At 36.5% G+C, this 12,024-nt stretch overlaps 1 protein-coding gene across 4 annotated transcripts in view; it reads right to left on the reverse strand.

Annotated features, from left to right (window-relative positions):
* The window catches only part of LOC114454873 (E3 ubiquitin-protein ligase SH3RF3-like), a 120,634-nt gene that overhangs the window by 14,686 nt on the left and 93,924 nt on the right, over positions 1–12,024 (reverse strand). For all 4 annotated transcript variants that reach the window (XM_028435718.1, XM_028435720.1, XM_028435719.1 and 1 more), the window contains 2 exons: positions 9,772–9,942; positions 2,724–3,004 (listed from right to left, as the gene is read on the reverse strand). In XM_028435718.1, the coding sequence (XP_028291519.1) occupies positions 2,724–3,004; positions 9,772–9,942 (452 nt within the window). The remainder of the gene's footprint in view (positions 1–2,723; positions 3,005–9,771; positions 9,943–12,024) is intronic.

The raw sequence follows: 12,024 nt of genomic DNA on the forward strand, positions 1-12,024 counted from the left end.
AAAAAAAAAAAAAACCTTTTTAATGAAAACAACATAGTGTATACATTTCTATACAGTTAAAATTATATCGAATAATGTTTTGAAAACAAATTAAATTTTTTTTTTAGATAATGTATTTGAAGGGCTACAAAAAATAACTTGAATTTGACAACACGTCAGTCAACACATGCTGATTACTAATTTCTTGCCACATATCAAGCATGCATATTTAGCCAGCATGTTGGCAGTTAAATGAATCTGTCCCCACATAATTCAAATGTATATTTACGTCCAGGATAGACTTTTAGTAGATTTAGTTATCTTGCCAGGGATTTAAAACTTAAAGTTAACCACAGGTGCAGGAAAAAGTTCATGGTCTGTAGATGTTTCAGGACGTGAAGTGAGTTATTGCAGGTTGATAAATCGTTATATCGTGATTTTATTTGGTTTCAAAATCATTAATCATTAATGCCCTCTGTAAGAAAATAATTATTGATTTCAATATTTTTGAAAGCTTTAGGGAGCCATTGCAAAAGAGTCAAAGAGCCACATGAGGCTCCAGAGCCGCAGGTTACAGACCCCTGCCCCAGAGTCAAAAAAGTAGTCGGTAAATTTTCATTCAAATATAAAGCTCCATTTGACTGGAACATTCTCCCATTATCGATCCGCTCTCTAACCTCTGTGTCTGTTTAAAAATGCTCTTATCCTCCATCTCCAGAATATCTGTCAGTGTTTTTGATTATAGGCTATGTAACCGAAACCTTTTTTATTCATTTAATCTAATGAAAGTTTTTTTTACTATCATTAGATAGCTACTATTAATGACATCACTATTATTACTTATTTATTTTTTTATAAAATATTTACTGTTTTGATCAACTGTTAAATGTATACTGTGTGTGTGTGGGTGTGTATGTGTGTGTGTCTATCTATATTTTGTTGTATTTATTATTTTTGAAATATTGAATTCTTGTATTGTCTGCTCTGCTGTATCTGTCATTTTATGTATGTTGAGGACCCCCTCGAAAACGAGATGTTCCATCTCAAGGGGCATATCCTCCAATAAATAAATAAATAAATAAATAAAAAACAGATTACAACAATAAATGCACAAAAACACAATGAAACACATAAAAAAAAAAACATGTTTTTAAAGTGAAAGTGATTCAAACTCTCCATGACCTCACCCATAAACACTGACATTTCCAGTAACTAAAAAATAACATGGACCAGGTTTGCAATCTTGTTAAATTGAGTCCAATATTACTGAACAGGAGGTGCATAAATCAGCTTTTCCTGGTTACACCAAAACAAACTAATGCATGTGAATGTAATCAGATAAATGTGTTTGTATTGTACAACTTTCATTGGTTTGCTGTTTTACTCCTATTCCATAATCCTCATCAAACTGACTTTATTGATCCAGTATTATGAAATTATGCATTACAATATGAAGTGTTCCTTGTTTATCAGCCATGTTGTGTTAATGACTGTCACTTTCTGACTGTGCGCACATTCGGGCACTCGTCCATCTTTTTTTTCTCTCGCCGCTCAGAATTATTTTTCCTACGCTCATTTGTTTGTCTTTGATTGCTGTTAAATTACAATTCCACACAAGCACCCGCGTTTAATTAATTGGCGGTTCAAAGGGCTGCCTGCAAAATTGTAAATGCTGTAGCAACTTCTTGAATTAATGACTGTTCAATAATCCATTACTCTGTAATCAGAGACCTGAGGGCTAAAATGGTACAAGGTCCCAGATGATCCAGGCTCTGCTTTTTGCCCATTGGCTCCTAATATGAAGGTGGAATAATACTAATGAGACACTTTTATATAAATAGTATCTTTTTAAAACTTGGTTTCCTTCTTAACAGTTAATTCAGTTATGGTTCGCCGTGTTATTTCTGTTGTTTTATTTGCAGTGTTTTTTGACCTTGGGGTCGTGACCCTATGTGGGGGTCACCTGAAATTTAAATGGGGGTCACCTGAAGTGTCTAGTAAGAGATTAAAAAAAAAATTTGAAAAAATAATGATTAAAATAAACATTTAAAAATGATTATTCTTCTTCAAATTAAACAACTGTATTCTATACTTTCACTATCTAGTTCAAATTAAATGCAGTTTAAAGAAAAGAAAGCGAGAAAAAAAAAAAAAAGAAAAACAAATCAATAAAATGCAGTATAAAAATATAAAAAATATAATACGTTTTTCCAACCTTGGGGTCGTGACCCCATGTGAGGTCGCCTGAATTTTCTAGTAATTGATAAAAAAAGAAAAAACAAAAACAAATTACATATTAAAAATATATTTTAAAATTTTAAATTACTATTCTTTTTTTCAAATTAAAACAACACTAAATCTTAAACAACTGTATTGTATACTTTCACATTCTGAAAAGTGAATCTAGTTCAAATGCAATGCAGTTTAAAGAAAAGACAAAGGGAATAAATAAATAAAAAAATAAAAAAATAAAAAATAAAAAAATAAAAAAATAAATAAATAAAATGGAGTGTAAAAATATCTGAGTTGGCACTAATCCTGGCTACTCTGTATTTGTCACACATCCTAACAAACAATCAAAAATTATTAATTATAGAAAAAAAAAGTATTTGGTGTTGCCAGAAATGAGTGATATTGAAATGGGGCCACTGCTTTATTGTTTTAATAAAACAATGGAGGCCTGTGCAGGGTTTATATCCAGCAAAGCAGCATTTCCTCTGAGTAAAGACACATTTTGTTCTTACTGAGTTGCATGGGAGTGCGTCCCTGGTTGACCGTGTGTGAGCTGGAGCGAAGGCAGTTCTTCAGCTGGGCTGCGGCAGTTTGTGGCGACGACAGGGGACTGATGCTGTTAGAGTTGGCTGAGTTTATCAGCGGGGTGGAGGGACGGGCCGAGGAGGGTCCTGGAGACCCTGGAGACGAAGTGTTGGAGTTTTTACTCCCCACCTGGCTGCCTCCACCCTCTCCTCCTCCTCCTGGACTGGACAAACATGAACCTCGGCTTGAACCAACTCCAAACGGAGCCCTTAGAGAGAGAAAAGTAAAGCAATACTGATTTCAGCTTTGAATGAAATGTATTAACCAATAACCAGAGGAGTAAAGAGAACTGATATATCCTACTCAAGTAGAAGTACAAGTAAGTCATACATAAAATACTCAAGTACAAGTAAAAGTAGCTCAATTAAATAGTACTCAGAGTAAAAGTTACTAGTTACTTTCACCCCCCACGTATATTCTTGCATACAGTAAACATCTTGTATAAACAAAATTTTGCACAATTGGACCTCAATTTGTTTTCCACACAGGCATCTGTATAAAATGAAAGGTTTGTCAAAATGAAAATAAAATAGCACCAATGAATTAAATTCAAAATAAAAAAAATTGTCAGGATCTAAGTTTAGCTACAATTACCACCTCTAAAAACTGAGAAATAACAGCGATTCAATGCTGTTTTGGTGCGGTGCAGTTTAATCTGATTGGTCGGCTATGATGTGATGCATTTGATTGTTGTCTGGTCACTTCATTTTTTGTAGTTTCACAATGTCCGTTGATCATTTTAAAATAAAAAATAATAATTTACTCAAACGGTCGGATGAAGAAATGTAACAAATTACTTCTTTAAAAAAAGTACATAAAGCAACACCGTGTAACTTTTGGCCACTAGGGGCGCTAGACCTGTAACTTGTACGTCAAGCGCTCCTCATGGCCACAAGCGTCAGTTGCGCCAGCCTCCCTTGTCTTTTGATTGTGTATGCAGACGGTAGTTGATCTGTTGGTTAAAGAGAGATCATCGACTCGCTATTAAAGAAAAGTAAAGTTAGTTTTATGTAAGTAGGAATCCGTCGCTTGCGCAAAATGCCTGAAGGTGCGTCCACACCTAACACGACTGAAGCGACTAGATTACATTCAAATCAATGTAAATGACGCAGCCTAAAGTTATCCCCCCTCAAGCGACATGACTTGCATGATTTGAGTGACTCGGACAAGCGCAACCTTGTCGCTCAAAGCTGAGAAATTTGAACTTTTTAAGTGACTTCAAGCGACAACTCTCCCGTCCTTCATCGTGTGTAGAGCCATGGCAGCAGCCCCTTCCTGCTCCCTCCTGCTACAGTGCAGACGGCTGCAGCGGAGGGCTGTACTACACTTCCTCAATTTATTGGGGCAAAATTAAAGCAGTTAACTTCTTGAATAAGCCTACATTCTGAGTGAATTCATCCTTTAGTAACTCCGTAAGTTGATCATTTGAACCGTAAAAGCGAAGCTGTCTATGATAAGTGCTGTAAATGTACAGCTGGGGAAGAAGGAAAAGAAGTTATCAGACCTCTCTATCTTTCCTCTGTCACCGCTTCCACACACACACACACACACACACACACACACACACACACACACACACACACACACACACACACACACACACACACACACACACACACACACACACACACACACACACACACACACACACACACACACACACACACACACACACACACACACACACACACACACACACACACACCAGAGCCTGTGGTCACATGACTGCCGTAAAGTGAAACATGGGCGGTTTTTCAAGAGGGAAGCCCTGCTCGGAGCATTGATACTGTCAAGCGCTGTATATTGGCCTGAGGAATCATTTATAATAACGCTTTAGGTCAAAGTCTGTGGTGTGGCTTTAAGTACGAGTAAAACTACAATACTTGAGGATGCAGGTGCTGACCCGCACTGCACTGCATTAGCTTAGTATTTGCTAGCATTAGCAATAAAATAAATTAACATTAGCATTAGCTAACATTACCTAGCATTGACATAAGTTAGCATTAGCATTACCTAGCATTAGAATAGTATTAGCATTAGCTAGCATTAGCCTAATGTTAACATTACTGATTTAGAAACCCATGAAAGCTACTCAATTACAGTAATGTGTGTACTTTGTTACGTTCACCTCTGCCAATAACTAGAGTTTTTGATGCATTTGCAACTTTCAAAGAAGCAATTTGCCATTGTACTCCATTGCAGTCAAATAACAAAGCACTTTTAAATTCAGGTTTGATGAGAGAACCTACAGTACATCATGCAGGGAGCAAAGTCTCCTGGGGCAAAATAAGAACGCAAATATAGCAGCCACGACATAGTTTTTGTTCATATCTTACACTGAAGCCAGAATGTGTTCATCAGCAGTGGATTTAGAGCCGCACATAGTGAAATAAAACTGAGTCAAAGTGAGTGATTATGGAAGAATTAAGTGAGAGGTGCATGGGTGTGACATAGTGTCCAGCTACTACATACAGTATATGGCGCTGCAGGCTGCTCGAGTTCCCGTCTGCACAGAGTTGCTGAATGGCAGAACAGTGAGCTGAACATTATTGACGCAGCAGTATTCACACTCTCATGGCTGCCCATTGACTTCTTGTCAGAAGACCTACAGAGTTATGTCTGTGCGCGTGGGGCCTCTCTATGAAAGGTGAAGGTATTCACATTTTTTATTTATGCATTTCTAAAAACCTACCACAGCTTAGCACTAAATGATGGCTATAAAATAAATTCATCCTCTTTAACCCAGATATTGTACTTTCTTTTAAAAAAAAAAAAGAGACTTTAAGCAGGTTATTTAATGTCTAATTATTTAAATACGCTGAAATAAAATGTAATATATTGCTTTTCTCTTCTACTACAATGCCCAGCCATGTGTGTCCACCTCCAAGCCCGAGTGTGTGCACATCTTTGGCAGCCCCTCATTATCATATTGACAGATTTCTGAGCTGCACTGCAGACAAAGGAGGGAGGAGTGGAGGTAAAATAGTGGAGAAAGAAAGAAAGAGTGTGAGAGTGAGTGAGTGTAAGCCTGCGTAAAAATAACAAATTGCCTCTCATTTGATTACTCGCCCATTCCGCGTCCCCCCCCCCCCGAAAGATTGCATAAGTGCAGAATTTGAAGAAGCTTTTTATTTCCAGTGGGGGGGACACCTGCTGTTTTCACAGTTGTCTCATCCCTTTTGCATCATTCTCACTTTATTTCTGTGCTCTCTTGCTTCTCCATTGAAATCTATTCCCATGACTCTCTTATGTTTTTTTTTTTTTTTTTTTTTTTTACACCTTTCTTCTATTCTTTAGACTTCTTCTTTCGCTCAAATCTGGCTTTCCTAATCCCATAAAACCTCATCAAGTTGTGATATAACCCCTTGTCACCTTTCTTTCATTTAACCTTTAATCTTATTATAACACTGCCTTTGCTTTAATCTGTACTTCTCGGTTTTTTTCTGCGACTGCACAGCACTGTAGAATGCAGATAAGATAAACAGCCACAACAAATGTCTTCATGCCTACAGGAATAATGAGTGTGATTAAACCTGCTGAATATTCCAGCACACACGTTTCGGTTTTATTTACATTGAACCTAAGTGAGTAATTGAGTTCGGGATGCCAGAGTAACAACAATGATTGTCGCAATGAGTTGGAAATGGTAATAAATATTAAAAGGATGTCGTGGCACAAAAAGGGTTTTTTTTTCTTCAAAAACATATTTGATTAAATGCACATTTCAGCGAGACTTTTGATATGCAATAGAGAATAAACAACCAAAAATGATTCTGTATTCCGAAAAATGTTGCATAAACTTAAATCCTGGAGGGCTGCTGTCTTGCAAGTTTCAGGTTCGTTATCAGTGTTTTTTTATCGGTAGTTTGTAGGGATGTAACAGGATGTAACAATATTTCAGAAACTTCTCTTATCAAAGTGATCAATGACATAAGGTTGAACACTGATTTAGGAAAAGTATCTGTTCTCATTCTATTGGATCTAAGTGCTGCATTTGACACTGTAGATCATACAGTTTTGTTGCACAGATTTCAAACACGGGTTGGACTAAATGGAAAAGTAATGCAATAGTTTAAGTCCTACTTGGAGGAGCGAAGTTTATTTGTAACCAATGTCCCGTGGGGTTCCTCAGGGCTCTGTTCTTGGACCCCTTCTGTTTAGACTTTATATGCTTCCTTTAGGACAAATTTTACACAACTGTAAGGTTGATTATCAGAGCTACGCAGATGACACAACTACTGTATATCTATCACTGAGCCCAGATGACTATGGTCTCATAGAGGTGTTGTGTGACTGCTTAGAAAAAGTAAACTGCTGGATGAGTGAAAACTTCCTTCAACTGAATCATGACAAGATGGAGGTGATTGTCTCTGGTCACAAGGAAAAGAGGACTGCTGTCAGCAAGTATCTTGAGTCTCGATCTTTAAAAGCTAAAGACCAAATCAAAAACCTTGGTGTTCTGATTGACTCAGATCTGACATTCAGCAGTCAGATCAAATCTATCACAAAAACAGCTTCTACCACCTAAAGAACATCTCCAGAGTGAAAGGTTTAATGACTCAGAAAGATCAGGAGAAACTGGTCCATGCTTTTATCTCCAGCAGACTGGACTATTGTAATGGTCTTCTGACAGGAATCCCCCAAAAGAGCATCAAACAGCTACAGCTGGTTCAGCTCAGGTCTTAACGAGAACAAAGAGGTCAGAGCATATTACTCCAGTTTTAAAGTCTTTACACTGGCTCCCAGTCAGCCTCAGAATAGACTTTAAAGTTCTGCTGCTGATGTATAAATCTGTGAATTGGTTTGGTCCAGAATACATCAGTGACATGTTAGTCAGGTATGAACCCAGCAGGTCTCTCAGATCTATGGGCACAGGTCAGATAGTGGAAGCACTCTTTTTCTCTACTGCGCATGATTGAGAGGGAGACTTTTGGTCAGGTTGTTGCTGTTAAAGCTCCCAATTTGGCTTGCAGGAGAAAGCAAAAAATGACAATGAAAACATGACTCCTTGTGTAAATCACCAACTAATTCAGTTGTAGATATCTCAGTACTTTCAAATACAAAAATTCAATGAAACCACATTTTTTCCAGGGCTCACAGTTTTCCCATGCCTATATCACATGATGGAGGTCATTTTTAACAAATTGTTATAAGTACTCTCAATTTTTCCAAAATCCTAAAAATTTTCCTCAAATTATTTCGCTAAATTTCCCCAAATCAAATAAAAAATGGTCACAAAATTAAAAAAATGTCACTTTGATATTGTCGGTGCCTTACATACTTTAAATACTATCATAGGTGGAAGTGTAAACTAGAGCACAAGAAAGATAACATTGCTTGTTTTACTGCCTACAATCTGTAGCCCATTTGAGATTATACTGGTCTGCAATTGGCCCCTGAATTAAGTTTGACACCCCTGATATAGAACATAAAAAAATAATAACACGGCTTAATTTAAGGAGCTTTACTCTCTCCTTCTATAAGTTACGGTGGGTGCTGAACATTTCAAGCTGTATTTTGGATTTATTTTGGCAGATACAAAATGCGGCTTTCGAAACTCCTATGTTACAGAAATGAGAAATAATACATTTAAAAAAAATCAGTTGTATTGGTACATTTCTTTTCATTTTTTATTTGTGAAGCAAAACTCTTCCACACACTGTCTCCAACTTTCACAGTCAAATTTTTTTATCAGCAAAGATTTGTTACACATTTGTTAATCTTGATTGGGAATTTTTTCTTCATTCTTTATTTAATTAAATTTTTATTTATTGATTTATTTAACAGGGACAGTGTACATTAATATCCAAATAGAAAATGGACCAGATTTAACCAAAAGGCTATTTTTACATTTGTAGACCCTGGACAGAATGTTCAAATATCACTCTAAAATAATACAAATTAAAGGAAATATACAACACAATATACAGTGCAAAATGTAGCTACATACATCACACTTCCATATTACATATTATTATTTTTTTTTAAAAATAAACAGTATTTAATAAGAGACAATCATCAGATATTTTAATATCGTATCGTCAGTATTTCGTATCGTGAGCCCTAAATTATATTTCACATCGTACTGAGTTAATTATTATTAAGAGTTTGGACTAGAGTAGTGTTTTTTTAACAGTGGGGTCGGGACCCCATGTGGGGTCATCTTGAATTAAAATGGGGTTGCCTGAAATGTCTAGCAATTGGTAAAAAAAAAAAAAAAAGCACATAAAAACAGTTTAAAACTATACTTTCTGAATTTTTTTAATTATTATTTTTTAAATACACAATAAATATCAAATAACTGTATCCCATACTTACACTTTCTCAAATTTAAATGTAGTTCAAATAAAAAGCAGCATAAAAATATCTGAGGTGGAACACTTTGCACTTTGTGCACTAATCCTGTCTACTCTGTATTCTAGAAAAAGAAAAATGTCTCAAGGGTCACCAGGACATTTGTGATAACAAAATGGGGTCACGACCCGAAAAATGTTGGGAACCTCTGGACTAGAGCTAAAGAACAGTAGAGAGAGATGCAAGAAAACAAATGTTAACGTTTGACTGCATTTTTTCCAGTTAAAGCGCCTACAGTTTTTTTTCTTGCTCGTCAACGTGACAAAAGGCAGTTTTAAAAATGCGTGTGCATGCGACAAAACAATGAGAAATGGCCATATTCAGACTGATTTGCTGATTTTTTGGGGCCAAGCTAAGCCATGATATGACCTTCAAATTACACAGCTTTTGTGCAAAAAAACGTCCAAAGATCTAGTGTGTGCGTCCATTGTTGTGTACTAACAATCAACCTTAATGAAGTCTGAACCAGGATATGTAGCTGCTCGAAGAATAGACTGTTTGTCCCATTGGTTAAAAAAATGTGTCAGAAAGGGAAACTGTGCTGTTCATTTGTGAAAACAAACACGTTTCTTTCTTTTCAGTGCATGTGATGTTAAGATAGCATCACTTTAACTCACTGACCTGGACACAGGGGTGACATAGTTTCCAGGGAAGACACCCGAGGCGGCAGTTCTCAGCGAGGTACCTTTAAACCATCCGTCCTGACACTTCTCCGTCACACGATACATCTCTCCTTTCTTCAGCTCCAGTTCATCAGTCTTCTGGGGCTTGTAGGCATATAAAGCCAGATATCTGGGGAAAAGGATGGACAACACAAACAGTAAACGCCAGTCCTAGAGAAATAATGATGTAGCTTTGTGCTCATCTATAGTAGAGAGACAGCTATAATAAGCTCTAATGGTGCTCCCAAAGCTCCATTTAAGCCCCTAACGGATCTATGGCCAGTCTGCTGTGTGAAAAAAATAAAAATACATTATTGTGCAGATTGATGGAGTTCATTTAAGGCTGTTTTTTCTGTTTAATCTTCAAGTTTGATATAAACTTTATTCACACATTGATTATTATTATTATTTAAAGCAGTGGTTCTCAACTTTTTCAGCCCTAGACACCCAAAATAAGGGTGCCAGACAATTAAGGAGACAGGGCCATCTATAAGGGGGTTAAAGGGAAGAGCTTTTTGGGGCCCAACCATAAAGTTGGTAGAATGATGGTTCATTGTTTTATGAATCAGTGATAACCACATTTATTTATTTATATGAATAAATCCACTGTTATCCAGAAGGTTTATTTTATTATTATTTGCAACATAGTATATAGTCATCTTAAAGATGTAAATCCTTGTTTTAATCAGAAATAAAATGGGTTGAAAGTGAAGAAAAAAAAGGGTGGAAAAGGTGGTGAAATTTTTAAAATTTTAAAAACCACAGAAATTGGTTAAAAGTTGCAATTTAGAGTGGCCAAAAACGGAGAGAAAAAAATGGAAAAAGGGGTCAAAGTGTCAATATTTGCAGAAATGGATTGAGGTTAAGTAATTTAAGAAGTGGGAACAATTAGTTTAAACTGGCAAATAATGGGCATTACAAATTGTAAATGTGGTTAAATTGGCAAAAAACAATCATGAAATATGGTGAAAAGAGGTTAAAATTACCAATAATAGGTCAACATGTGCGACATTAGGTAGGAAAAGTGGTGGAAAGGGTTTATAAGTGCCGAATATGTCTTGAAAGTAGGAAAAATGTACAGAAAAGAGATTGAAATTTGATGGAGAAGTAGCAGAAATGGGAGTAATGTAGCAAAAAAAACGCATTAAAAGGAGGAAAAATATAGCAAGAAAAAGTGATAAAATAGGTCAAAATAGGGCAAGTTTGGCATAGTTGCAGTAAAAAGGGTAAAAACAAGCAAAAATGGGCTCAAATTGTTAAAAATAATATTTCTAGTTTCCTGAAGGCCTCTGGCAATCGTCTCCCAGTGTCTCGCGACCCCAAATAGGGTCCTGACCCCAAGGTTGAGAACCCTTGATTTAAAAAACAAATTCGATATTGATAAAATTTATTTTCTGGGCGACATACATGACCTACCATGGGACAACGTTTCTACTTTACTGAAATCACGCCATTGCACTGTATTGATATGAGCTGTAACTGATACACTATCGTAAATTTCTGCCGCTGTCATTCATGGTATGACGTGCAAGAAGACTGACGGATGACGATAAGACCAGACAGTAAACAAGCCTTATATGTTCTTCCTCCCAGTTACCATGGTAACAGATGTAGGGACTTTCTCCCGTCTCCCCATGGCAACAGGAAAAATTACCAGGTCAAGATGGAAATGTCTGACCTCATCTGTGGGACAAACCTGTCACATGCGTGTGTGCGTGTGCATTGTGTGTGTGTCTGTACGATAAAGAGTGATATTATTGAAACTGACAATGTCACTGTAATGGACTTACATCATGAAAGACACAGGCACATGCACTCCTCTGCACTAATGCACTGTTTTTATTTATTTATTTTAACTCGATGTTCACTTTTTTCTGTCTTTTTTTCTAAAGTTCTTTACCCATCTTTGGCTTTGAAGGAACTGATGTAAAGCACAGAAGAAGCAGGTAACAACAAAACACACAAAACTGAGCTGGAAGCTTTTCTCTAAAACCACTAATACAAGCATCTCATTGAGTAAATATTACATTTTCATTTAATGGGGATTACATTACTGACCAGTGGAGGAGCAAACATGTTTGTTGACACAGCACATGGAAAGCTTCTCAGAGGACAACAAAGGAATTATTTGTATCTTCTGGAGAGAAAGAACACGTCTCACTCTTCTTTTCATGTAAAATAAATAAATAAATAAATAAATCAATCCCAGGCT

This window comes from Gouania willdenowi, chromosome 21, assembly GCF_900634775.1.
Source record: "Gouania willdenowi chromosome 21, fGouWil2.1, whole genome shotgun sequence".
Taxonomy (NCBI): domain Eukaryota; kingdom Metazoa; phylum Chordata; class Actinopteri; order Blenniiformes; family Gobiesocidae; genus Gouania; species Gouania willdenowi.